Genomic DNA, 26,938 nt, shown 5'->3' on the forward strand with positions numbered 1-26,938 from the left:
AAAACCATGTCCATGATCCTTCGTTGACTTGCCTTACGATCGCGAATGCAACCGGAAACTGTCGATCTTCGGCGTCCCGAGTCGTAGCAACGAGCATGCCAACCGTGTCCTCGCAAAGGTGATCGATCCTTCCAAGCGCAATGACACGCCGACAGGAGAGCATCCCGTTCAATGCACCTCCGTATGCCCAAAACATGCGCCGAAAATTGCACTCTGATGGGTCCGGCAACAACGCGCCCCTTCCCAACTCGTCCCTGATCTCCATGACCGCTCGCCCACGTGCATCCTTACTCGACAAATTCGCACAGAATTTGCCAAGATTGTCGCATAGTAACCAGCATGGCGGTCGCGAGCGAAGGAGTTGTAGTGCCGACTCTCGAGCCCGCCATGCCTGCTTGTACGAGAGGATGACATTATGTGCCAGTCGCATATGTGCAATAACATCGTTTGGTGAAAACCTAGGATCACTCAATATCCGCGCGACAATCCTCCGAGCAATCCAATTAGACGACGCTACGCTATTGCCTTTGTGCATTTTCAAACAAGTATGTTGACCACGGTACACGGTCACCACAAAAGGTGGCCTCAGTCCATGTAACTCATATTCTGGCCCCATCGACTTTGGCCGCGAGGAATGGAGATACCATGGACACGAGTGATCTTTGCAGCGTACGGTATATCGCGTCGAGTTGGACTTCACGGAGACGAACTCCCAGTTATCGCGTACAGCTAGGGTCTTGAGGAGTTCCTGTAGCTCTGAGCGCGAATCGAAGCACATGCCGAGTGCTAGCTCTGGCGTACCGTGTGAGGGTGGTCCTTTCGAGAGAATCGGCGTCATTCTAATTGGTAATTGCCAAGATTGTGATATTTCGAGAGTGAACGAAGGCGCTTATATCCCAACGACTGACCGACGAACCGGTTAGCGAGCGTCGTCGACGAACTGTTCTGCCCTGATCTAGATTTCAATAAGTCAAACCCGCAGGAATACAAATGTGTGAGCAAGCCCTCATTCGATTAGCAAGTACGAGCAGGCTTAGCGCTGTGGCATAACGAAAAGATGTGCCCCCCACGCAAAATTGCGTCAGGGCAATTCAAAATCTGAAAATTGTGGCGCCGGTATAAGACTAGCACACTTGGACTGATCGGCGGAACACCCGGACCATTTATGAGCTGCCAAATCGACCAACAAGCGGGGCATGATCCTGCCAATTACATTTGCCAAGTCATAATTGTGCAATTGTACGCATTTGTCACTATAAGTACATCTTTGTGGTCTCGCTGCGGTAGTTTGGCTGCCTGGACATTTGTAGCAATATTACGTGTGTGACTAGACAAGATTCAGCTTAACCCTAGCTATCTCTTCACACAAGTGTTTTGTCCTCACCAAACTGGCGATGGCCCGGAAGTGTGCAATTGGTCAAGTATATTATGAACGAAGTTTATTATTTGTACCATACGCCATGTCTTGATTACTAGGTCATACTATAACATGATGCAGCGCGATCCAATGCCATTATATACTCTGTCCTCTCTCGGGTCGAATAAATGGATACGGCACTTGAATATCCAGCGACAGATATGCCGTCCGCCTTGGTGAAATAACCTTGATACCTCGCGCTTTGTACACCTCCTCATTCAATTTTTCTATAAAACGCTCCAGCTCCAACGACTTTCGTTTATGATACGACGTGTACACTATCTCGCACAGCCAGCATGTGAGAAAGCCAACACACCCGTCAAGCACGTTTCCCAGCGACAACGGATAAAATGCTTGGTCCAGCTGATCATTGACCTCATGTACTAGATCCAGAAACTCTATCTCGGTCATGAACATGGATAACGGATATCCTGGGAATTGAGGCGTGAAAGCGGGAGTGTTGCTCTCGCGCGGATACACGTAGTCGCGGTGGATTCTCACTATACGAGTGCACGACGCGCCCAATGAGCCCACGGGAACGTGTGGATTTTCTGCATGTGTGCGGAAATAGTCGCGATGTGTAGTACTCGGTACCCACCGGGGATCTGCTATCTGAAGTGGCCGCTCGTCTGGCGGTGGATCATCGATTACTGGACCCAGCGTGTTGATGGTGGAAGCCATGAGGACTATGATGCTTTATAGGGCGAAGGGAACACTAGACGTCATGTCATGTCGGACTCAAGTAAACAACAAAGCATAGAGACAAAGAAGAGGTGCCAGGATCAACGGCGGGTTCACGCATGTGGCCAGTTCGAAGCATAGCCAATGCCCCAAATCGCGCTTCGCTGTTTCAGAGCAGGGGCAACATCGCAATAGAGTTCCGCATCTTGAAGATACTGCCGTCCAGTCATTACCGCTGCTCTAACTTCAGGAATACTGCAATAGCAGATAATATTTTGATCCTATTTAACGCAAAACTTGTTGTATTTTGCTTTATCCATGAATGACAGTTATCAAGCACGAACAACTGCTATGCATTAAGGTCTCTGGCAAACGTTATCCTCTATATTGCTGACAGCGTTGAGTCGTGCTTAAGCCACTTTGGCTCGGAAGCAAGCAATCCGATATGAAGCATTCAGAATGAACAATCTGACAACCGCCGATGAGAGAACTCGAAGGAATGAAGGACCATCTCCCACGAGTTTGAAGCCGCGCAGCACGCGGCTCGAATTAGCTGTCGAATGAATTGCGACAGTTACAACGGTGAAACTGTCTGATCTCGGACGGCACTGTTAGAGACATTCAGGTCCAAGTTGCCTAACATGCGGCATACAAGGACAGCACTATAAGATCCCATCACCCGATAGCTCGCTTCTGATGCAATTCCCTAGTTAGCTGACATTTTCGCTCAAGCCGGCCACAGGCAAGCTGCCATAATCTGGGATTACGAGCAGGAGACAGAGAATAACACTCCATGGCAGCCGACGGTTGCGGAGCTATGCGGGATGACGTGGATTTGCCTCAGGCTAGACGGATGAAGTAGGGGGACGTTGTGCGACGAATGAGGAAGAGAAGCTCTTCAAGACTTTGCTTGAAGTAGCCTAGGCTGTGTTCTTATTATGGGAGGCAAAGAGATATCACAGCATTGGACGACGCCGAAAAGGCACAATTGAAGGAGAAGCTCAAGAAAAATGTCGCGCAAGAGGGTAGATTTTGTCTTGATGAGAATGGCATGTTGGATATGAAGACGGCAGTCCAATATTCATGGACAATGAACACGGAATAGACAATAGTTAATTAGGTCATTTGAGGATTAAGGAAGGGTGTGCGATCATACTATGTGTAATTAATTGACAATATCAGATGCATTGATAGATACAAGATGACAGGAGGAACCATGCCACGGCTTATGCAGATGCGCTCTGGACACAGCACACGATGTCTCATCTTACCAATAGAGACCTGACAGGTAAGGAATCAATAACATCATTGACTCTGCAACAGGCATGCCGTCCCCGCCATTGGAGTAGAAGTTGAGCACAGAAATCCTCGCAGGAAGTGATCTCTCGTTCTGCCTCCCTGTCGCATTGCAAGACGCACAGTCCTCTCACGTTCATCCTTCAGAATGAACTCAACTACTGCGCCATCTGGTGCTAAAGTGCATCTGGCTGTAAGACGACCAATGGGATCTGAATGCACATTGATCTCACTAATCTCACATTACTAAAATATCATATGATGCATTCATTACAGTCAGAAAGTATATGCAATAATCCTTTATATGACGCCAGAATCTAATATGTACAAATACGATTACTTAATCCATCATACCTTCACCGCGCCTTCCGGTAACCCGAGCCAAGTTGCCGGTTCTTCTTCTGGCAAAGCCTCAATCCATTCAATAAACGAATCGAACTTACTACCCTCAGGCAATAGTAATTTCGGAGGTCCAGGCGCAATATCGTAGTCCCATTCGAACACCTTTGGAGTGAACACATGCTCAACGAGATCACGCAAATTCGCTAAATCCGTCTCATCATCGACTTTGGCACCATAGACAGTGTCTGCCAGCAATAATCTGATAGCCATCCATGGAATGTGTTCAGGTGCGACGTTAGATCTGCCCCTCGCAGCCATAGCAAGCCATGTATCAATGATATATCTTCCGAAACCGAAGTCAGAGTCGTTGAAGTCATATGATTTCTTCCAACCGACGGAACCGTAACGCAGACGCTCTTGTACAACGGCGTGGAACCAGGCAAACACGAAATACATTCGGGCGAGCTCGGCAGGGTCAGGTGCGATCTCGCTCTTATCAATACTCCCCAACATGTCTTTCATATTCGCACGAATACCAGGAGGTGGCTCAAACATCATGATTCTCGAAGTTCGGAGGAGATTAATCGGTACATACGCCGTTGTTTCCAGTGACAGGAATAATCTAAATCCCGGTTCGACTCGTAACATGCGGATATGCTTCTCGAGCAAATCAAGCCATCCTGATGCCAAGTGTACATTCTTAAGTAGCACCCAAAATCCTCTCTGAGCGGCTTCTGCAATAGCACGATCGGCCGCCGTAATACTTTCTTCAGAACCCATAGCAACTGAAACACACTTTATGCCGTGCGTCTTGACTAGATTCTCGATTCTGTAGCTTGCATCGTACCCAGGAATGGAGCATATCGCGATGGGCGTAGCTGCTGTCACTTCTTTCATGACAACACGAGAAATGTCTTCTGTAATCTCTGCAAAGAACCTGTCACCGAATGCTTTGCTGACAAATGAGTGGACTGTTTGGACGTACTGATCCGATCTGACCAGTTTCATGAGCAGAATCCTGCATAATTGGCGATCAATATCTGCATTACGTATTAGTACCTCCTTTGCTTGCCAAATTCCGGACAAATGCACTTACCATTAGAATTTGCCTCCGCCTCACTCAAAAACGCATATAGCGATACCTCGTCAACTACTCCATTGCCAGCAAATAATGAAGACGATTTTGCATGCGCGATTAGTTGCGATAATTCGTAACTGTCTACAGACAAGTCCACAAACTGTCGCTCCTTGTCGAACAGTTCCTCAATGATTGAGATTTCACCCTTATTCAGCTTGCCATACGCAAAGAACGTGGCTAATATTAGTACGTCCGAATGATGCAGCGCCTGCGAAGTGCGCCTGTACGCCTCTACATTCAATCTGAATACGATCTCGCTCAATTTTTGTGTCTGATCGGATTCCTTTACATCTGTGGTCGAATTCAATACCGAGGTGAAAATTGACTGGAAGAATTCGAGCGAGAACTGGTAGTACGCATTCAAATTTGGTAACAATTCTAGAATCGCGTATATGGTGCTGCTTGCCTCTGCAACCGGATAATATTGAGCAGCAATCTCTTCAATTTTAGCCATAACGCCGTCGGTTTCCTCCATTTTGCGTGATATGTCTGCGGCTTGAATCTTGAGATTTTCGAGCGTACCGATAACATTGACATCATCCAGGATATTGCCCCGTGAATCATTCAAAGCTTGCAAGAGACTTCGCTCGAGCTGTCTCAAATGCACTATGAAGTCGCGGCGGAGTTTAATCAAGTTGCCACGTTTACGGTCGACGTCAGGCCTCAAAACTTTGAGTAGTTCGTTCAAATTCTCCGCCAGCAAATTGCTTCTAGTCACGGTGAAATTGACAAATGTCGTTCTGCTGCAAATGTCGGGCGCAAACACTGCCGATGGATCACGCGTGCACAAGTACAGCTTGAAGTTTGGCGAGAAATCAATCTCCTGCCCACCCAGCTGGATCAAGATCCTTCCTCCAATACGCTGATACTCTTTATTAAGGACGTGGTTCAGAATAGGATTGAAGTGTTCGGCATCATTGATGAGAAGAGTATTTCCAAACCGCAGCGCGCTCTCTAATTGCTTCACAAACGCGTCATCTAAGAAGCTCGTAACGATGAGACCGCGGTCCGTATGCTGTTTGCGCAAGAATTCGACAGTCCGGCCGGTTGGGTCAATGATAAGCGGATATCTATTAAATCTCTCTAGCATAATGGCATTCTCTTCATATAATTCACCATCCGGAAGCGAGCTATTTTGCCATTTATCTTTGTCCGACATTGACGATAAATATTCAGAGACTGGATTGTTGCTTTTGAAAGTAATGTTGGACTGCTCAAGGTGATCTTGCCAGTCTCGCATTATGTGTTTTCGATATTGCTGGTCGAAAAAACCGCCGTAGACAAGTAAGGCCGCCGCTAATAACGAATCTCCAGCAAGTGTATTTGTCTGATCGTCGAATGATTGGCTCTCAATCCTCCATCTCTCTCTCTCGGCCGCCAAGCTCGACAGCAATTTCACGCTTCTCTCCACCCTGGACTCTACCTTAGCCATCTCGCCTTTGATCTCTTGCACTTCGCTAATGAGCACTGCGTATTCCTCCTTGTACCGCTCAATGCTTGTCTCCAATTCATCAATCACAGCTGTCATTTCTTTAACTCGTAATTTTGTTTCCTCTGCATTTGCAGTGAGCTCTGCGACTTCTTCGCGTAGTGGTCCTATTCTTTCCAATATAAGTGAATAATTAACTTGTGCCTCAAGCCACAATGTCAGTGGACCACATGCTTTACTGGCACGATTGACCGTGTCGAAGTTGAAGTTTGGTCGACTGAGATACTCAGCCTGCATTTTATTTCTCAAAGCTCTTGTCATCTGGCGGTCGGTGTTGAAATTCACAATACTTGAGATAAAGTCGTCACGTCGAATTATAGACTGCACTGTTCGCCAACTATCAACCTTGTGACCCAATAACGTGCAAACAGCTTCCATCGCCATTCTCACTGCTTCGGGGGGGTTGGCCATAGATCGTACTTCTGATAAATGCTGCTTTTTGATGTTGCTGACGCTTTGCTGGGCTTCTACAACTGCAGGCTCGGCTTTTGCCAGGTCGTTCATAACGATTTCCTGTCGCGCCGCAATCGTTTGTTCCTCTATGGCAAGATCCCCTTGGACTTTCAGTGACTCGGCTCGCCTCTGTTCGGTCTCCTTTTGATCAACCACCATCTGCTGGAGTTTTTCATTCGCCTGCGAGCTTTTTAATGCAAGCTGCTCCTGCTTTTCTGCCAAACCGGTCCTGAGATGGCGGACTTTCTCGACAGTATCTTGCAATTTTTCAAGACCAACATTAAGATGTCGCTGTTGCTCTTCTAATTCGTCTCGTTTTTCGTTGAAAATTTTTCCAAATTGGGCGAGGAAATCGAGGAAATGTCGTGGAGTCGCGTAATTTATCTTTCGTTGCTGGATAGCGAGCCTCTCATTTAATGCCCTCATAGATATATGAACTTGAATCAAACTGTTCACGACCGCCTCCCTATGAGATGGAGGCCACGGTAGTCTTCTATAGGCCAGTTCTAATTTCTCCGGAGGTGCATACGAAGGAACGTCCAGATCCAAGGACTGAGTAAGTTCCAATCCAACCTGGTATAGTGCAGAATCTGACCAATCGCCCATCCAGTTCAATACGCATCTATTGAACAATGCAGGAGAGGTTGCAGCTCTGGACGAAAGTCCGTCTTTTGGAGGATTCATGGTGAACACGACGTGAAGATTGCGAATAACTTGTCCCCGGAACCAATTGTAGAGCTCTTCCTGAGAATCAAGAATTAAACCTTGTTGTCTGGCTCCATCGCGACACGCTGATAATAGACTATTATAAGAGTCTCCTTCGAAAAGGCCGGGAATCTCCGCATTGGCAAGGAGCGTATTCATTCGCTCTAGAAACGCCGAGTCCAACACATTCGATTCATCGAGGATAAAGCAGACCTTCTGACCTTTACATCCAGTACTGCGAAGGACATCTCGAAGATCATCGTCGAAATCTTCAGCAGAGTACTTCTTATGTACACTGATCTGGAAAACTCGTAGACCATTCATCCACGCAACAAATCGCGCTAGCGTTGTCTAAATAGTCAATAACGCTAAGCCGCAACTGAATGACGAACTTGACGACGCACCTTTCCGCTTCCACTAAGTCCAATTAAAATTAGATGGCCTTGTGGCTGTCTGAACACCCTGTCAATTCTCAAAATATGATCCAGCGCGTCGTCAAATAAGACCAACGGAACATCGAGTTCTTCTTCGCAGAATGTCTTCAATCGAGCATTTGTAAACTCCCTGAGCTCTGTCAGCCCGACAGGCATGTAGTTCTTGGACAGCCAATTCGAAAACAATATCGGGCCTTCAAGTGCTTCAAGCTCGTTTATGCCCAAAAATTGTTGTTGGACGACCTTGGCGATTTCATGCTCTGTCCAGTCCTTCTCGTCTTCTTCGACTAGCCGGTCGGCAAACAAACGTAACGCCTCATGAGCCCATATCCTTACCAATCCTTCCAAGGAGATCGACTCCAATGGATATATTGTTTCATGAATTCCACGAACCCAGCGTGTAAGCTCTCGAGGACTATACACATAATGGCTTTGCTTCTGCACTGTGAATCGTTTTTGGGAACTACTGTACAGGTCCACCATCGCAGACGTCAGAGCCTCGCAATATCCTCGTAGTGAAGGTGCACTCTTCAAGACAGCCGCATTAAATGTGCCATAAATTTGATTGAGTGACAATTGGCCTGGATAATCGATCATAATAAGTGAAGTATGACGAAGAAATCGCAGTCCCAATGCAGTTCTTCCAGTATCAGTGGGCGGATTGCAAGCTCCCACAAACTGAATACGCTCCAATGAAACCCACGACTTATCAGAAACTCTCCAAAATCCGTTGTGTTCAATCAATTGTCGCAGAAAGAAGATGACTTGTTGAGTGCCATACTTATCTGGTGCCGGAAGATTGATCTCGTCGCAAAAGATAGCCAGTCGACGACCGACCTGGGTTGGCGACAAAACTATGCCACTATGGGTCTTTCTATATTCACAGTACTGTTCAATAGTCTTAATTACAAGCTCAGGACTAGTTGCACTCGAGAAATTGAGACCGGCTACTTCCATATTGGCAAGTTTTCGAAGCGTATTGAAGAGACTCATAGTCTTGCCGGAACCGGGTGGGCCACAGAGAATCAACGCTCGCTTCTCCTCGAGGCAGGAATGCAACAGTGCTTCGTGGCGGACTGTGTCAACTGTTGGAATAACGACATCGGTTTTCGTAACCATATGGGGATCGAGATCTATCTTCGGTACGTGTGATCGCCATGAGACCCAATTGGAGAGTGGTAGTGACGTGTCGTAGTCCAGAACTGAATCTCCACCCGGAAGGTCCAGCGCGGCGAATAGCTGTAGGTGACAAAGGTATTGTGAAAAAACTTGGCGCTCAGACAATGGACAGTCCCCAACGCAACTCCATATGAGATTCACAAGAAGTTTACTGATCAAGAAAGTCTCTCGCTGATCTGTGCTGAGAGTAAAATCGGAATGTTGAGAGTCATATTCGACAATCTTGATGACCGACGAGTTCGTTAACGAAAAAAAAGTATGAAGCGCTCTAGTCGCAGTAAACTCCATGATATGATTGTAACTGGCTGCTTCCTGTAAGATTTCGTCCAGCCAATGCTCACCGAGAAGAATTTTCTCAAGCTGATCCGCAATAGCTACTACCGTGCGATCACTAGAAGCATCAGATATGGTAGTTGTTAAGGCAAAAATGTTATCGCCATCTTCAAACACAGTTGTGCGGAGTTTGTTAATATAGGACTTGACCAGCATATGAGTTGATACAGTATCGACGCTGAACCACACCACACCGCAACGACTAACGGTAGCCAGTGTTGCATATTTCATGCTGTCAACTTCGAAGAATATGCGGACATTGGAAGGTAATGAAAGACGTTCGCCATTTGGAAGCGTCAAAATCCTGTTGTCGTCAAGAACACTGAACCGGGTTAGTATCGTAAGTTCTGCAACCTAAGAGCATTTCTTACCTATTTAAGTTTTCCGCCCATTCGGGATCCACGTCACCATCAAAAACGATCCAATGCCGTTTCAAACTTTCACCTCTAAGATCATCATTGATTTTTCGCAGTATTCCTGTGAATAAACCATCGGTCCATTCACGAGTGGTTCTGTCGAAATTACCATACAAGTTCTCCTTTGACATTACCTTCGAATCGATAACGTAGAATACGCCTTCTGTGCCTTCCAGTTCCTGGAGAGCGCGGAGAAGAGTCCGCCATGTAGAGGACTTTCCGCAACCAGACTCACCGACCAACATAACACCATGATGAATGTTCTGAATTTGATATAACTGAAGCGACTTTGTCAACCATTTATCGCCAACCATGAGACCGTTGCCTGTTGCGATTTTCACGATAGAGTTTTGAAGTCCTATCAAGTCTTCTGGTATGTACTTGATGCCAGGGAATGAATCCTCCTCTACCCTGCATGAAGACTTAGTATATTCGTAATCAAACTGCAACATAACTAGTGCATACTGTATAAATATTTGAGAATCCTCGCCGACTAGTTCGGGAGCGATTGTCTCGTGGATGCTTTGTAAAATCTTCTCATCTTCATTTCGACGCTTAATGCCGCCGTTGTCCAAGTTAAGGCTCTGTCTCCGCTTCAACTCTCCTGACGTCACAAGCACGCTCTTTAGCGCACGAAGACCGAAGTCATAATGAGCTTGATCAGAAAGCCGAGCGACCAATTTCTCAAAGAATGGAACGATTTTCATGGATAAATCTCTAGCGGCTATGAAGCCTTGAGCATAAAGAATAACTTCGGCAATCAGTTCCTTGTCGGGTCTCGACATTGAAATGCTCCGGAAGAGCTTCTTAAGGTTATCAGGTAATTTTGCTCGACCAGCATATCCAGGATTCATCGTAATAAAGATACCTATATCATAGTCAGATCAATAGCCCCTGTACAATAAATAGCTATTATACCGGTATCCTTGTTTATGGTAAACTGTTTCCCAATAAGTTCAACTTTCTCTGACGCATTAAATTTTAAGGTCCGTAATCCTAGCTGAATACTCTGAATCTGTGAAGAGACAGCACTAAGTATTTTTTCATCCAGACGGTTAAACTCGTCGAAGCAGCCCCATGCTCCAACTTGACAAATGCCAAGGAATATTCTGCCCATAGATTGGAAATTGAATGTATCGTCGCAGTTGAATACGAGAACGAATCGGCCGAGTTGTACACCTAACGCTTTCACAGTTTCCGTTTTGCCTTGGAAGAAAGATGTTAAGTTTTTGCAAAACGACAAGTCAATAGGAATAGCATACCTGTTCCAGCTGGTCCAAATAATGACCCACCAAAGCTCTGCTCCAATGCCCCTGTCAAAGTAAGGAAACATTTATCGGTAAGGGGTGTCTGCACCAATCGATCCGGAACGCCAAGATACTCAAAACCGTACTGGAAACAAGCGGACCCCATCCGCACTTGCACTCGGTCCACAAGATTTTTCTGTTCCGAATATTGGAACGTCATTGTCGAGAGCCAGCCGTAATCATCCACGTACACCGCCTTCTGCGACAGCAATTTCTGAATCACGTTGCGCTGGTGAACGAGTTCAGTGATCAGACCTTCACATTTCTTGCGATCAATTCTATTGAGTTCCTGGAGAACTATAGAAGCAAGCAACTCCAGGAGCAAGGTTTCCTGACCAACAATCTCAGTGAGCTTGGACGATTCCGTGGCAAGTGTGTTTTCCGTGATTTCTGTCCATACAATTTGGGAGGTCACAATTATCACCTGTGCAGGATACTTCCGAATCCAGGATATTAAATTTTCTGGCGTCAATGACTTGTGCCTAAACACGATACGATAGTCTCCGATAGAATCTGACAAATATGATGCTAACGTTTCCCGCATCGAAATATCCAATTGGCTGAGCCATTCATTCACCTTGGAAGCCTTTATTAGCGAAATAGCTTCCTTCAAATCAACCACTTCACCCTCCCTGGACGTGAATCCCGTTATTGCTGAATTCTCCTCATCGACGACCAGTCCTGCGATACCGGCGAACATTTTCTTCAAATGCCTCTGGATACGAGTAGTATCCTTGGCGTTTGCAATGATTTCTAGCAGATCTTCATCGCCGACAAAGTAGTACCTCGGAAATTGCTCTCTCTCCCGTTCCAGGTATTCGCCCAATGCTTTCTGAACTTTCGACAGCAAATCTGCAAGTCGATCCAGGGAGGATCTGGCGCCAGGAATATTCAATACGTCTAACACATTCGGCGTTTTCGAGACTTTTCGCATCAGCGTCGAGAACTCCGAGTTCACATTCTGAAAACGAGACGATTCGACAGGTAACAGGTTCTTAATCTCCGCATTGCCACTAAAAACGCCTTCAAGATAAACCCACTGGCGCTGCACGTCAATCCAACTGTCAAAAAGAGAACTAATCCTGCTGAGTTTGTCTTCCCAAGATGTCGCTTCGTCCTCAAATTGTTTGAAGTAAGGCGAATGGTGCATCGCAGTCAGGGAGCTCCTATGTTCCGTGCACTTCTCCAAGAGGGCATCCCACCCTCGAATCAAGCGGCATTTGTTCTGGTAATTGACTAGATCAAGAGTATAGCCAGCCCAAGTTTCGCGAACCTAATTTCTCATCAGCAAAATCGCCAGAGTGCGAAACACATAGCAGCTTAACATACCTGCTTCAAGAAATCTTCCAGTGCCAACTCACCGCGAGCTTGGGACAGGATATCTCGAAGAATTCCCTCATTGATCAGAATATTCAGGTCCCAGACATTGCCCAAGGTCATTGACGCTAAATGAATATGGTCTTTCGGTTTTAGAGCCTTATACACTTTCTCCCAATGACGGTCTTTCATCACCTCAGATCTCAGGTCTGCCAGTATTGGCTCACCTTTCAAGAATTGGCGAAGAATAGTTTGGACATATTCAAAAGACGAGTACTGTCTCATTCGACTGGGCATTTCCTTCGTCATATTTATCAGCTCGTCGATATTCTGTTTGACTTTTCGGGGAACAACGCTGGCCCAAGGCGTATCTCGTAAATCATTCAGTGATTTCCAAACTGAACTCAATGCGAACCACACAGACTTAAAGTCTTGTACTTCCTGAATGGAAAGATCAAGTGCACCCGTAACCGGTAGCTCAATGTCCAGCGCTTCTTTCGCACTAAATATCAGATTTTGATCGTTTTTCAAATTGCTGAGTCGTCTGTCGAACTTTTCAAGTGTGACAAAGGCCACTTCGGGAGCGATGGTTCCAGTAACAGGCTTCTCTGAATTCCAGTCGTTTATTGCTCTGTTAACGTGGTCTAGAACGAGTTTATGCTCAGCAAAGACCTTTGTCCGAAGCGCATCTGTGGGCAATGTTAGTCTGATTCCAGAGAACCCAATTCAACGCAGCGGGACTTACCGAGCTTTTCATCGACGATTTTGGACTTCCTCTGCAGAATCTCTCTGAACGCCGCCCACTCGCCGTCGACTTGATCAATGAAAATCCAGTCAGCAGGAAATTGGTATCTATTCCTCGACAAGGCAATTTGTCCAGTTCGGAACGTGCCGAGACGTTCTTCCCAAGGCTCAACCTTCGCTCTTGCTGTTTGCACTACCGTAACGAACGCGACAGCTCTTTTCGTTGACGAAAGGTCAAGTGCCTGAACTTCCAACTCTTTCCGCGTTTTCTCCAGGTCCAAGTAGGTATCTTGAATATTCCCATTTAAGATCTCTGCAAATCGAACCAATATATCGTGTTGCCATGTATCGTATTTTGCATTGATTCGGGCCTGTACTTGCTCGTAATCGACTATAATATTGCCAAAATCTCGGGACGCTTGAGCCGTGTCAAACGTCGCGCGAACTTTCCTGATATCCTGCAGAATTTGTACCCATCTGCTTAGATCGACACCAAGCATTGCGTAGACTTTCTCGGGTTGCAGATCCCACAGTGACTGAAACTGGAGCCATTTAGATGTGTATGATCGCACGTCATCCAATTTCTGTTCAATTACCGTGTAGGCATTTTCAAGTTCATCAACTGCCAAGCTGGGCTGTTCAGACTGTCAGCATCTTATATAGGAAAATGTCACTCCGCAGAAGCCTACCAATTCATTAAACATGGCCACTGAAGCAGCATTTAAACTAGCGCCAACTTTAACCTCATATCGGGATGAGCTGAGTCTGTGTAGTCGACACACAACTCCGACACAATCATGAAACTCCGCATACCACGTCGCTCGGGCGTGTTCCAAAGGCGGTGATAGTGAAATTGTTTGGTTCTTGATTGTAACCTCAAGCCGGATTGGTTGAGACTTTAGTGGAGCTGGTGAGTCAGAAGGCATATCTGCTTTTTGGAAATTGTCAACCCAGTTCGTGATTGCAATGCGAAGACGGGCAAGCAGAATATCTCGAATTATATTGTTAAGTTTGTTAACAAAGAATCGCAGGTTCGAGAAATTCTCAAGATTCAATTTGTCAATCTGATGATGTCAGATCCTGAAGCTATTCATGTCATACGGGGGCAACCTACCGAATTCTGTATAGACTCCATGGCCTGACCGAGTGCCTTATAGTCAAACTCACAAGTGCGCAACCTATCTAGACAAGACTGAATGCCATCATTAATCACGATCAAAAGATTAGCTTTTCGCTCCAGCACGGATACTGCAGATGCTATGTCTCTAAACAGCTGAACCTGTCGAGTTTCGTGGCTCGAGACTGAGAGATCTCCCGACACGTACGAGAAAGGTTTGACATCATAAGAAGCTTGCACAAAGGATTCCCATTTCAACTTGATGCCCACTTGAATAAGTTCTTGCACTGAATTCTGATATTCATGCATCAAAATAGTGGCATTGCCCAGATCTTCGATCGCACTGCTAGCATGCGAATATATCCGCAATGTATTCATGAGGCTCATGGCATACGGATACACTCGTTTCGCATCCTTCGACACGCTGCTGATAGCATGTGGCACTTGGAACTTTAAATATGTGAGATTCCTAACTTCTTTGAATAATGCTATGACCTGTGGATCGAAATTAACGACCAATTCCAGACGATTCGCCGAAGACCGATTTCTGACGATGTTAAACAATCGCCCGCTGACGGATATTTTCCGCTCAGTGACATCACGGAGCCATGAATCGAAAATCTGTAGTTAGTCAGTACAACGACCATATCGCTTAAATATAAGTCTACATACCGCCTTGGCATCTAACTTCTTCCGAAACGTATTGCTTTCATTTTGTAATTTCTCGCCTTCAGAGTATAGCTCCCATCCACTACCAAGCACATCCTCCACTCTTTTCATATATAGATTCAGCTGTCGTTCAATCTGTCTCACCCATATGATTGCCCCAGAAACTGGGGGAATATCTCGAACAGTGGCCATTTGGTAAGCTTCCGAATTAGCGTACTGGTCAATGAACCGAGAATGCAGGGACTGAATATCAGCTTTGACGTTTTCTATCAACTGTGCCTGGTACTCTTGAATGGCACCTCTAATCTTAGGGCGGATGAAAAGAGCGTTGAAGCGTGAAAACACACGGAACATCTCGTTTGCTGTTTTTGCTGTTGCAAGTCTCTCACGAAGTTTTACAATAATGGAGTCTTCGATTCGGGATGTGCGTTCATTGTATGCATTTTCGGCAGCTATCCAGATTTCCGTACCCTCTATAACAATATTAGCATGCAGGAACAAGTGTAGAACAGAACCTCTCGCACCAGGTGACACGTCAAGGACATCAACATCTCGTAACGCGTAATAAGACTCCGTCAGATCTGTAACGACATCCACAGCACCAAGTTCTTTAACACCGTTGGTGTTATGCGCGCTGTCCATACCACTAGCACTGTGTGGACCAAGCACAGTCGAGATAGTGGCTTGTAATTGCTCATGTGCTTGTCTAAATGACTTTATGTACATTAGCCGTTCCTGAGTCGCTGCATGTCGTGCCCGGATTCGAATCGGAATGAACTTTTCTGCACGCTTTCGTGTGACCTCGCGTGCTACATTTGTGAATTCTTTGATTTGGTAGTCCCACGTTGAAAACACGTCTTCTGCCACTGACACGACTTTCTGGAATTCAGAGTAATCCAAATGCATTAACCTTCTACCGCTCAATAGTGCATGAAACTGATTGTCTAAGTCACCGGATATGGCTTCAACGAGTGGTAACGCACGCCGGATCGGATAGGGCGAGACTCTGATTTTTCTGTTCAGGTGATTAAACACATTCACAGTCGCCTCTTTTAATCTCAGTAAAGTGGGCGCTGATAGTAAATCGTCAATAGGGAATTCGTGCATCAACAAGTTATACTTCTTTACGATTTCCATCGATTCCTTCAGCCCTGTATCTGACGTGAAACTGATTGTAGCGTGAAACCGCTTCGCGTGTTTGAGTACCTCTATCGTCAGCGTCACACCATCGTATTGTAGCTGTCGCTCAATATCTTCAAGTGCTACTTCCAGGGAAAGCCAGAAGTTGATCTCCTGAGTGGCCGTACCATTAGCCGGGTCACGCGTCATTTTCGTGATAGACTGGATGGACTTAATCCAAGAATTCACGTTGGATTGTAGGGCGTTGAGAAACTTCGAGTCGGCAAGCAGGTCAGTTGGAATCATATCGATTGTCGGCGTGGTGTTCAGTCTGTTGGCCTATTTATTGCATTATAATCATCCTTTCACGTTGCTATCAAACAAAGCATCTAACCTTATCAACTGTTTGCTGAATAATAGGATGGAACGTGAGGGCTACCTGAGGAATCTCAATGTTTTGTTGTAAATGTAATAATGAGAGCTCCAGCTCCGCAAGTCTCTTTTTTGTGGCCGGTACTCCTGCAACGGCTGTTAGCCATATACTCTCACATATTCGCCTGCAGTAATAGACTTACCGGTCTTGGAATCAGCTTCCGCCGTCAGCCCATTAGTTCCTGCTCCCGCACTCCCAAAATGCTCCTTTCCACGGGTGAAGGCATCAAAATATGGTCCGATAGCGAGATGGACGAGTGAGTATAGTATTTCGCTTGGAGACGTAGTAGTCTCTGCAATATGACTTTCTTGGAGACCAGGTATATTACTACTCGGTAGATTCACTACCTGGAGTTGCATATCCAGCGGTAGTGCCATATCTATAGGTGACTGTCGTTTGATGATAGCTAATAAGGATGTCAGGTTACGGGAGGGCAACAAATCCGGTCGAATTGAATAAAAATATGTGGGACCTAGGGGAGCATTTAGCACTTTCTCGCCCAGTCAGACCGCTTGCAAGAGCATACCGTTGACCTCCGTCACGGCCTCACCAGGGGTTTGGTCTTTAAGCACAAACATCACAACTGGGTTCGGATCAACGGCGAAGGCCGCAAGCCTGGACGTAGTGTCGGACGTGTCGGCGAAGATAGAGCTGTTGAGGTCATCCTGCGAGGCACCTAAAAGAATCTGCAGCAAATTCCGCAGATAAGCGATTAATACATCCGTTGCTACATGGTCATTGCCTTGAGCGACAGTTGCGTCCGTCAGACCCGTAACCGATTGCTCGAAGCTCGTATCCATCTAGCGTTGTTAATCTCCAGTTAAGTGGACAAGTTAACAAGACATACATTGCGTCACGGCACGCGAATTCTAACGGGACAAATCAAAAAAGAACTAAAATGACAGCATGAGTAACCAAAACACAACTGAGATGAAGGTATATTTGTACAGAGCGTCCTCAGACCAATTCAAATTGGATATTGCTAGAGCGAGAACGCGTCCAGGGGTAAACCACACATTCGCGTCTAGTGTATCACGCCGCTGTTCGGAGTGACACTATCGACGTATAACGCTTCCGCTCTCACGCTCAATGTCACCATTTGTACTTGCATATAATAGCCCGCGGTCAAACAGGTCCCAGTTAGATTTCTCGTTACTCTATTTGTCCCAAATTCTGCGTTTATATGAATTGGTAGTATCTTTGGGATTGAATGTTATATGAACACTTATCGGGTTGTCTGCACTATCATTGCCATAACTGATGCATGAGCCGCACAGTGTGTGAAGCTCTGGATCCTTCAGTCAAGGAAAAAAACTCTACGTTGTTCCACAATTTCCGACATATAACATCTTCGGGTTCGTCCCCACGCGAAGAAATTCGCTAAACATACATAATCAAGGTGGACATTTTGGCAAAATAACTAAAATGACCCGTGGAAATCAGCGCGAAAAAGACCGCGAGAAAGCTCAAAAGAAAGCTTCGCAGCAGAAAAAGAAAATGGACGGAGATCCCAGAAAGCGCCTTGAGGAGCAGGCCGCTATTATGCGACAGAAGCAGAAGGAAGGTTCGTTTTTGCCGTCGTCTCTTATGGAAGACGCAGAGAACTAACGAATTGATTAGCTGAGGCACGGAAAACCGATGGCGGAGGAAAGTAGAGTGAACGCGACTACGAAATGAATAGACTGGTAGCCGTTTTATGCAGTGCACAATTTCATTAGTCATGTTTAATATTAGGAGTACTTAGGAGCTACGTTTTGCGAGATCGATATATGTTTGAATTGGACCCCCTGTATTTTGTGTAAATACGACCAGAGGAATAGCTAAACTCTTGAACTATGAATCTACATTATGTAACCACCGCTATAGCGACACTCATTCATACGTCAATAACTATCTCGTACATTTCCCATATCCAAATAATTCATTTCGCTATCATCCAAACTGGAGGATTTCTAAACCAAAGTAACCAGCTCCTCCGCGCTAGTTGGATGTATAGCAACGCAGTTATCGAAGTCCTTCTTTGTCGCGCCCATCTTGATCGCAACACCGAAACCCTGCAAAATCTCAGCTGAGGCATCGCCGACAAGATGCATTCCGACAACCTTCTCTTCGGGACCAGCGACAATCAACTTATATATTGTGCTCTCCTTCTTTTCCTGATCGTCGAAAACCGCGTAGTACATGCCAACGAACTTCGAGTTATAAACTTTAACGTTCTCATTGCCGTACTTCTTCCGGGCCTCAGGCTCAGTGAGGCCAATTGTGCCGACCTCAGGATGTGAAAAAACGACGGTTGGGACATTGTCGTAGTCGAGCTTGGAGTCCTTGAACTGAGGACCACCGAATAATCTGTCCGACAGCCTTCGACCGGCAGCAATAGCAACGGGAGTGAGTTCCAACCAGCCAATATCGTCACCGACAGAGTAAACGCCTGGCACATTAGTGTTCTGGAACGCGTCGACAACAATCTGCTCCTTCTTATCAATTTCGACACCAGGGATATCAAGCCGTAGACCAGCGCTGTTTGGGCCACGGCCGATTGCCCAGATCAACGCGTCGACCTCGATCTCGGACTTGCCATCAATGTCTTCGTAAGTAATTTTCAGCGCCCCCGAGGGAAGCTTAGCAACCTTCTCGAAAGCCTTGGCTTGCTTGTGCAGCTTAACACCGTGCTTGATATACGAGCCAGTAATAGCCTCCTGGATCATCGGGTCGAACTGTCTGAGAACTGTGTCACCACGAATGAAGAAGTGCGTTTCAGTTCCCAAGCCATTGAACACGCCAGCAAGCTCGACACCAATGTATCCAGCACCTACGACAGCTACACGCTTAGGCTGCTCAGTCAACTTGAAGAAGCCATCGGACGTCGTCCCATAATGACCGCCGGGAATGTCCTGGGGAACGGCAGCGTAACCACCGACAGCGATGAGAATATGGTCAGCTGTGTAGTACGCGGTTTCGCCTGACAACAGCGAAACCTCGACCATCTTTTCGCCTTTTGCGCCGGCGAAACGGGCCCAGCCAGATATATAATCCACTTTGTCTTTCTCGAGATTTCGCTCGTAGATACCGTTCAGACGACGAATGTAGGCTTCACGCTTCTCAACAAAATTGGGCCAGTCGAACTTGGGGACCTTGCCGACATCCATGCCGTAGTACTTCGCTTCGCTGACCCGTTTTGCGGTGTCAGAAGCAGTCCACATGATTTTCTTGGGAACACATCTAAGTAAGTGTGAGATACTGTTGTGATGACAAATCGATCGCAACGACTAAAATAAACATACCCAACATTCACACAAGTACCACCGAGACGGCCGGAACCTTCAATGATAGCAGCAGAAACACCGTAGCGAGCGGCAGCGCGTCGAGCAGATGCGAGACCTCCCGATCCACCGCCGATGACGAGGTATTCGTAGTGTTTCGTGATAGGAGCCATTGAATGCAGATGCCGCTTGACGAGTGAAAGCCGGGAAGGACGAATGGTGAGGCGTGGGAGAGGAATTGTGACAAACGTGAGGACCAGAGGCCACTGGAGTCAGTTTATATGGAGGAAGATTAATATGTTACCGCGGATGGAGGCGGTTAAAAGCCGAGGGACGTGGCAGTCGGCGATGAGCTGCAGTTTTGCAGTGGTCGACAAGCTGAGAACAGCCACCACCCTCGTCTCTGAGCGATTAGTCGCCGACTGCTTTTTGAGTGAGTGCCCTAACCCCGAGCCCCATGGCTAATCTTCGCCGTTGTTCCTAGACTGAACAGGAGCTTACTAATGAATTATCTGGTTAACTCCGCCACTTCGCCACGTCGTCACATCAATATGGAGCCCATGTCCGATTATTATTCACCAAGAACAATCGTGCTAGGCTTACCGATGATTGCGGCAAATCCACTCAGTGTGAAGCGACTTTCGCCGGTTGGCTACAGAAGACGTCTAACCTCGGCTGTCTGACGTCGGTGTCTAATTTCTATTCTCCTTCAGGGGTATTAAAAGTGTTCGAAACTAATAAGTCTTCCTTTTTGTAAGCTTTCTGATTTGCCATAGTGTCATCAGGCTAATTCGGAAGCAGTCAACCGTGATCATTAAGAGCGGTTTCTGACCAAGCTCTCTCTTTTTCGTTTCCGAATCTGGCATTAATCATATATATAAGTTCGAACGATTTCAAAACTAGTGGAGCAATAGTGTCGTATAATACCTCAAATCAATATTGTCGATTACTCGCACGATAGGTCTAATTGTCCTCGCCATGAAATATACAGGGAATTTTAAACACAGCAGATCCATCCTATCGGGAAGATGTCGCGAGCATTGTCATTCGCTGACAGCATTTAGTAGATATTCCATTATTATTGGCAACAGTCTCTCCCTTGACAGACAAGATCCCTACTACGCCGTTCACACCCAAATCAGGATGCGCCTATGTGCATTCCGCACGCTTCGTATCTGTCACTTGAGGTTTTACTCCAAAAAATGAGCCGCACGAAAGGCTCTAATCAACCCCATGGGTAACTTCCTTAAATGTAGATTAGAAAGTCGAGTTATATGACCTACCCCATGACCTATCATCATTATTTGCCATCACTACACATAGTTTTTATACAAAAATGCTAGTTGGGGATTGATACTGCAATCTCTGTAGTTGGATAGCGTAGTATATTCGACACCACATATTCGATAGATGTGAACTACGAGGAGGATTAATTATCGTACACATCTAACTACCTTTAATAGCAAATAATGGTCCACTGACTCCCTCATTTTATGTACAGAGAGTTGAGCAGATGATTTGTAGTATATTGTTCTCCATGGATAGACCTGTCATCGATATGCTGGTTGATGGTGGTGAGTGAATCATAGTTCTGTCAGCAGCTCGTCGCAAATTAAATACGGATTTGAATTAATCGGAAGATATGGACGGCGGGATTAAATAGTATCGCTTCACTCTATTACCTATTTTGAATATATACGTTGCATTACCAAAAATACCGTTTCGGAACCTAGAATGCATTATGAGTTGCGGGCTAAGAAAGTCCTTTACGTTACTGGGCGTTATCGAGGGGGTGACACAGGCACACAGCGTCGAGAGTTTCGTCGCCCCGCAGTTCAACGCACGTTGAAGGCCGCCGCCTCCCACAATCAACGTATCAGGCTGTTCTACGTAGAACTAGCTACTACTTACTTCGGCTCGTCCAAACCCGGTCGCCGTCCACCACAACTCTACCGATCGCAGTCCGCACAACGGTGCTCTCCGTATCTCATCGCTAGGCAGCAGTGTGAAAGGTCTCTGATTGCTCGAATTACTCGCACTCTTGCCTGCGGTCTCGACGCGGGAATCACCACCCACCACCCCCACCCCTCTGCCCCCATCCACCATCCCAGCATTATCACCACACCACAATGGTTCGGAAAACATCCCGCAAGATTACGTACCTACTTGCGTCGGAGTCTTCCCACCATGGACACACACTGGGCATCAATTCTCTAGCCGTGGACCCGAACCCTCCGTCCAGTTTGTACTCCGGCCTGCTGTACAGTGCTGGCCGTGACGGTATGATCATGGCGTGGAATCTCGAGAACATGGCAGTCAAAAATGCTGGGTATGCGAGTATAGATGACTTCGATGCTGATCTGACGGGAAGTACGACCGCCATTAATGGCCCCGGTCTAAATTCTGTCGCCGAGGACACGGCGGAGAAAACGCCAGCAACAAATGGTGTCAAGAAAGCGCAAGGAAAGTCGACATTTCGGGCACAGGTGCAGATGCACACTCATTGGGTGAACGACATTGTTTTGACGAATAACTATCAAAATGGTGAGTGTATCTTACGTGCGATCCGACCGGGGATTGCAATGCGGGTGCTGACAAACGGACAGTTGCGTCGTGCTCCTCGGATTTGACAGTTAAGCTATGGAATCCGCGGACAGACGCCCAAACCACAATTGGACAGCATCATGACTTTGTCAAGTGTCTTGCCGTTGATAATCAGGAATCGGACTGGATCGCGTCCGGAGGCCTTGATCGGAAGGTCATACTATGGGACCTCAATGGTGGCGGAGAGAAGCTACAGATCGACGTCGGCAAGAAAGGAGAGAACCAGAAAGGCAGTGTTTACGCTCTAGGCACCGGTGGTCCAGGGGGTAATATTGTCGGATCTGGTGGACCGGATTCGATTGTACGGCTATGGGACCAGCGGAGCGGTAGTAATATTCTCGACTTTGTGGGCCATACAGGCAATATCCGCGCGATTCTGATCAACAAGGCTGGAAATCTCGTGCTGACTGGATCCTCAGATGCCACAATTAAGTTGTGGTCTATCACGGCTGGTAGATTAATGCATACTTTGAACATGCACGATACCAGCGTTTGGTCACTGCACTCGAATCATCCAAACCTCGAGGTGTTTCATTCGTCCGACCGGTCCGGCTTAGTTGTCAAGACTGACATGCGAGGAACTAGTGAGGCAGAGGATAGCATGTGCGTGCTGGTCTGCAACGAACATCAGGGTGTCAACAAGGTCGTCGCGTCTGGCGATTATTTGTGGACTGCTACAGCGAACTCACGTATCCACCGATGGGTAAGCTGCCATTCTTATGACTTCGTTTTAGCTCAAACTAATAAATCAGCGTGATGTCGACACTACTCCGGCGACGATGCAATTGCAAAGACTGCAACGATCACGCAGACGTTCTAGCGTGAGCTACCAACCTCGATCACAAGAAATCTCACTCCTACGACAAGCCGCGACAGCGAGCATCACGTCCCAAATTCCAATCGCGTCATTGATCAGTTTGAATGCAGGCACATACGGTCCCTCGTTACTCGACCCCGAGGAAATCACACTGGCGTCGGCAACGACAGTTCGCTCCGACGCACCTGTCCTACCGTCGGTCGAGCCACCACAGCCGGAGCCATTGTGGCATAATCCCGATGAAACAATTGAGGGCCAGACTGGTCTCATCAAACATATTTTGCTTAACGACCGTCGCCGCGTGTTGACGGTCGATACCGCCGGCGAGGTCGTCCTGTGGGATCTTATCAAATGCGTCATGGTTCGCTCATATGGCAGCAGAGACATCCAGGACGTCGCTGACGAAATCAACACTTTTGAGACCATGGCGAATTGGTGCCAAGTCAACACGCGTACGGGACAGCTCGCGGTCGTGTTGGAAGAATCATACTGTTTCGACGCGGAAATCTATGCGGACGAGGTCGCGGCTGACTTGCCACCGCAGTCAACGGTGGAACCTATTCAGTTTCGAGAGGATCAGAGAATTAATTTGGGACGCTGGATATTGCGAAACTTGTTTGCGAATCTGATCGAGGCTGAGATTAAGCGGGATAATACATTCAGAGAGCAAAAAAGGCGCGGACTTTCTGAACGCGAAAACCGTCGGGGCCCCCCTGGCCATCTATCGTTCTCGCAAATGCCGCCGATGATGCCGTGGAACGAGGGCCCCCGAAATGCGAACGGGACGTCGATGTTATTACCGACGCCTGGATTAGCCATCGGACTCGCGACGCCGGCGCCGGCATATAATCCTGCGAATCCGCCGCATGTGGGAGATGCCAACTCGACCCCAGTTTCTGTGCAGTCGCTTGATAGGGGATTAACTTCACCCGTCGGGACGGGAGGAAGCTCGAACGGAACCGTCGTGACAGACTACTTTTCGTCCGCGCTTTCGCAAGTCCAGCCACCGAGTGCGGCAGTCGCACTGTCGCCTGTGGCATCTGAAGTCCCACCTGTGCCGACGAACGACGTATCGGACGACCAGACTCCCGACAATTTATCTTCGCCTAGCTCGCTCATGGGCCGCCTGCGATCGTTCGGTAAAGGCCGCCTCAACAGAACGATGTCCATCGAATCAAAACAGCAGGAAGTCAAGCCAGACAGTGCGACGGACACAGTCGGAGCGTCGACCACCCTCGCGACAGTGGAAGAGGGCAAAGTCGACCAGTCGTATGACGACACTCTGGCCGGTGTGCTGCAGCGCATTCGGAACGACTACGACTCTGCTGGATCGTATGGCACGTCTACATTCAGTGTCTCGCTCCCGAACGAAACACCCATTTTGAGTTTCCCGAGCGAGACGGCGATTATAATATCCGAACAACGCGTCGACGCAGGAGGCACGATGGATTTATACCGCGGCACGGTGTCCTCTTGTGGCGCGGATGCGGACGTCGCGACGCTTGAAGACGCTGCGCCGGGGTGGCTTGCCGAGTTTTTATTTCTGAACAAGGTTCCACCGAAAGAGCTCGCCAAAGTGAGTTTCGTGCTACAGCCGTACGGGGACGCGTTACCTGCTCTTCCAAACGGCAACGCACGATTAAACGCCTACCGCATGTTGCGCGCGAAAAAGATAATGGCTTATGTCGAGGAGAAACTTGATTCTAGTGTCAAACGCGGACCAGGGTCCGCGGATGAATGGATGGAGTTGGTGTGTCAAGGCCAAGTCGTCGATAATTCGTGTACACTAGCTACTATCCGTGCCCGACTCTGGCGATCGGGCGGTGACGTTGTCCTGCTTTATAGACGGAGAGGTACAAAATAGAGAACCGTTTCGACGTCAATGTGTTGTGCGGTTGTTGGATACGTTTAGATTGCTACATTGGCAAGCAAACTTCCCTTTTCCATTTTGTTCTGGTTATATATAAAATGTGTGTTTGTTTGGCATGTTTCTGCTATTTTCTTTTGGAGTTTATAAATTTTGTTGTCATAAACTATCATTTTTAATTAATATTCATCCATGCGCCTATATCACGTCCCAGTAACATGCTACTTCTACCCCTTTTCTCTAACCTAAACTAACTCCTCCATCCCCATCTCGGGCGTATGTCGATCGACCATGAACTTGCAAAACTCCGCCAAGTCAGCGCCGTTCGTCACAGCCTTTGCCAGCTCAAAGCGATGTCGCTGCCATTGCACGAACGCGACGCCTTGTAATAACGAATCCGACAAATCGTCCAACTTCAATTTCCTGCCGGCCGCCAGTCCTACGTCGTCTGCGTTCTCGGTTTCGGTTCCGGTTTCGGCAGACGTTGCGCCGGACTGGAGTTTGCGCAACCGGGAACTGCGCGAGGAGGATAGATGGAACTGAAGTGCAATTGGAATCGTGGATTCCGTAAACACAACATGTTTGCACGCCGCTGGATTGTCAAAACTAACGCCTTCGGTCCACCGTTTAACTAAGTTCACTTTTACCAGTTTGGACAACGCATACTTATTCTTCACGGGCTTCCTTCTAGTCGACATGTTCTCGCCGCCGCCGTCAGAGGATGTAGCAAGGACGGCGTTTCGGATCCAGTAGCCTTTCGTCCGACTTGGCAGAACTTCACATATCTGCGCCTTCAGTGCTCCCTGGTTAATCAGTGTCGTCAAGACGCCATATAGAACGTTCTCAAACATGTTTACTTTCAGAGTCCACTCCAGCACATTGCGGCTACCGCCAGACCGGTGACGCTGACGTTCGAGAAGAATTGTGTCTGGGTTGAACCGCGGGAGAATGTCCTCGACGAACGTTGTGTACGCGAGCTGCGCGGCGACGGCGGGAGAGAAGTCCGGTTGGGTTAACGCGAGAGCGGTGTGTGGGAGGATAGAGGCCAGGGACCATGCTGACAGTGTCGGTATTTGCTCGAAGTCTGGCAGGTCGAGGACAGAGTAGGAGAAGTTGCGGAGACCCATGTCGACGGACAGCACGCGATGATTGGAAACGTGCGGAGACCATACTGAGGAATTTGATAGTGTGGAAGGAGAGCTGCTGTAGCGCAAAATCGCGTGATTGAGGTTCGATATCAGCTCTCGTTTCGTGTGCGAGGAACCTGATATCGTAATTGTTAGCCCGATCCTCCGCAAAATGAGTGAACATCCATACTCAAACCGCACAACCGCGAAAGCGATTTCAAAGATTCCACCGACAACTTCTGAAACGACGTCATTCCTCCTCGTTCCCTGACTAGACCTTTTATTCTTTCAATCAATCCTACTATACACGTCGCATTCCACTTGCACGACAGGATGTAACTGCGACGAAAATCACAGACATATATTGACGTAAACAAACCAAGCTTAAACTACGTCGTGCGGCTCATGCGACTCTCTCCACGCGGTCGGGCATTTCTCGCCGGCATCACACGTTCAAAGTCAGTATTGAACACCGACGGGCTGCGACTGAGGGTAAACTGATTGGGATTGCATTATGTGGTACAACACTAGTCACTGTACGATAGCCTTCTATATATTTGCATATTTTGATGGAAATACACGAGGCAGAAGAGCTGAGAGAGCCAGTGCTTTCCGTGCTTTCCCGACGTCGCAAGGAAGGTAAGGCTAGTTATGTCTCGGGTTCAGTTCAA

At 47.3% G+C, this 26,938-nt stretch overlaps 6 protein-coding genes across 6 annotated transcripts; 2 read left to right on the forward strand and 4 right to left on the reverse strand.

The window, feature by feature from the left end:
* Window positions 1-1,451: 1,451 nt before the first annotated feature.
* Window positions 1,452-2,574, reverse strand: V1508DRAFT_415573 (Golgin subfamily A member 7/ERF4 family-domain-containing protein). The gene has a single exon (XM_066940083.1). It carries the CDS (start codon window positions 2,096-2,098, stop codon window positions 1,514-1,516), a length of 585 nt encoding a protein of 194 aa, XP_066796378.1. The 5' UTR covers window positions 2,099-2,574; the 3' UTR covers window positions 1,452-1,513.
* A 1,064-nt stretch (window positions 2,575-3,638) lies between these two features.
* V1508DRAFT_84965 (dynein heavy chain, N-terminal region 1-domain-containing protein) lies at window positions 3,639-17,702 on the reverse strand. The gene is made up of 17 exons (XM_066943078.1): window positions 17,437-17,702; window positions 17,116-17,389; window positions 16,732-17,061; window positions 16,551-16,675; window positions 15,562-16,495; window positions 15,041-15,510; window positions 14,366-14,989; window positions 13,941-14,315; window positions 13,253-13,886; window positions 12,520-13,196; window positions 11,146-12,463; window positions 10,802-11,089; window positions 10,349-10,751; window positions 9,839-10,294; window positions 7,926-9,789; window positions 4,833-7,872; window positions 3,639-4,776 (listed from the first exon to the last, which is right to left on the reverse strand). Exons 2-17 carry the CDS (start codon window positions 17,387-17,389, stop codon window positions 3,743-3,745), a joined length of 12,846 nt encoding a protein of 4,281 aa, XP_066796379.1. The 5' UTR covers window positions 17,437-17,702; the 3' UTR covers window positions 3,639-3,742.
* Window positions 17,703-17,930: 228 nt separating this feature from the next.
* On the forward strand, window positions 17,931-18,490 carry V1508DRAFT_438833 (uncharacterized protein). The gene is made up of 2 exons (XM_066942190.1): window positions 17,931-18,153; window positions 18,210-18,490. Exons 1-2 carry the CDS (start codon window positions 18,015-18,017, stop codon window positions 18,242-18,244), a joined length of 174 nt encoding a protein of 57 aa, XP_066796380.1. The 5' UTR covers window positions 17,931-18,014; the 3' UTR covers window positions 18,245-18,490.
* On the reverse strand, window positions 18,342-20,222 carry V1508DRAFT_415575 (uncharacterized protein). Its single transcript, XM_066940084.1, has 2 exons — window positions 19,874-20,222; window positions 18,342-19,811 (listed from the first exon to the last, which is right to left on the reverse strand). Exons 1-2 carry the CDS (start codon window positions 20,023-20,025, stop codon window positions 18,542-18,544), a joined length of 1,422 nt encoding a protein of 473 aa, XP_066796381.1. The 5' UTR covers window positions 20,026-20,222; the 3' UTR covers window positions 18,342-18,541.
* A 1,493-nt stretch (window positions 20,223-21,715) lies between these two features.
* V1508DRAFT_415579 (uncharacterized protein) lies at window positions 21,716-25,341 on the forward strand. Its single transcript, XM_066940085.1, has 3 exons — window positions 21,716-22,396; window positions 22,459-23,159; window positions 23,209-25,341. The coding sequence occupies exons 1-3, from the start codon at window positions 21,982-21,984 to the stop codon at window positions 25,135-25,137; spliced, it is 3,045 nt and encodes a 1,014-aa protein (XP_066796382.1). The 5' UTR covers window positions 21,716-21,981; the 3' UTR covers window positions 25,138-25,341.
* Window positions 25,280-26,654, reverse strand: V1508DRAFT_384910 (mitochondrial resolvase Ydc2). Its single transcript, XM_066937781.1, has 2 exons — window positions 26,458-26,654; window positions 25,280-26,404 (listed from the first exon to the last, which is right to left on the reverse strand). The coding sequence occupies exons 1-2, from the start codon at window positions 26,519-26,521 to the stop codon at window positions 25,386-25,388; spliced, it is 1,083 nt and encodes a 360-aa protein (XP_066796383.1). The 5' UTR covers window positions 26,522-26,654; the 3' UTR covers window positions 25,280-25,385.
* Window positions 26,655-26,938: the final 284 nt, after the last annotated feature.

The sequence above is a fragment of the Lipomyces doorenjongii genome (genome assembly GCF_038497915.1).
Source record: "Lipomyces doorenjongii strain NRRL Y-27504 unplaced genomic scaffold V1508scaffold_18, whole genome shotgun sequence".
Classification (NCBI taxonomy): domain Eukaryota; kingdom Fungi; phylum Ascomycota; class Lipomycetes; order Lipomycetales; family Lipomycetaceae; genus Lipomyces; species Lipomyces doorenjongii.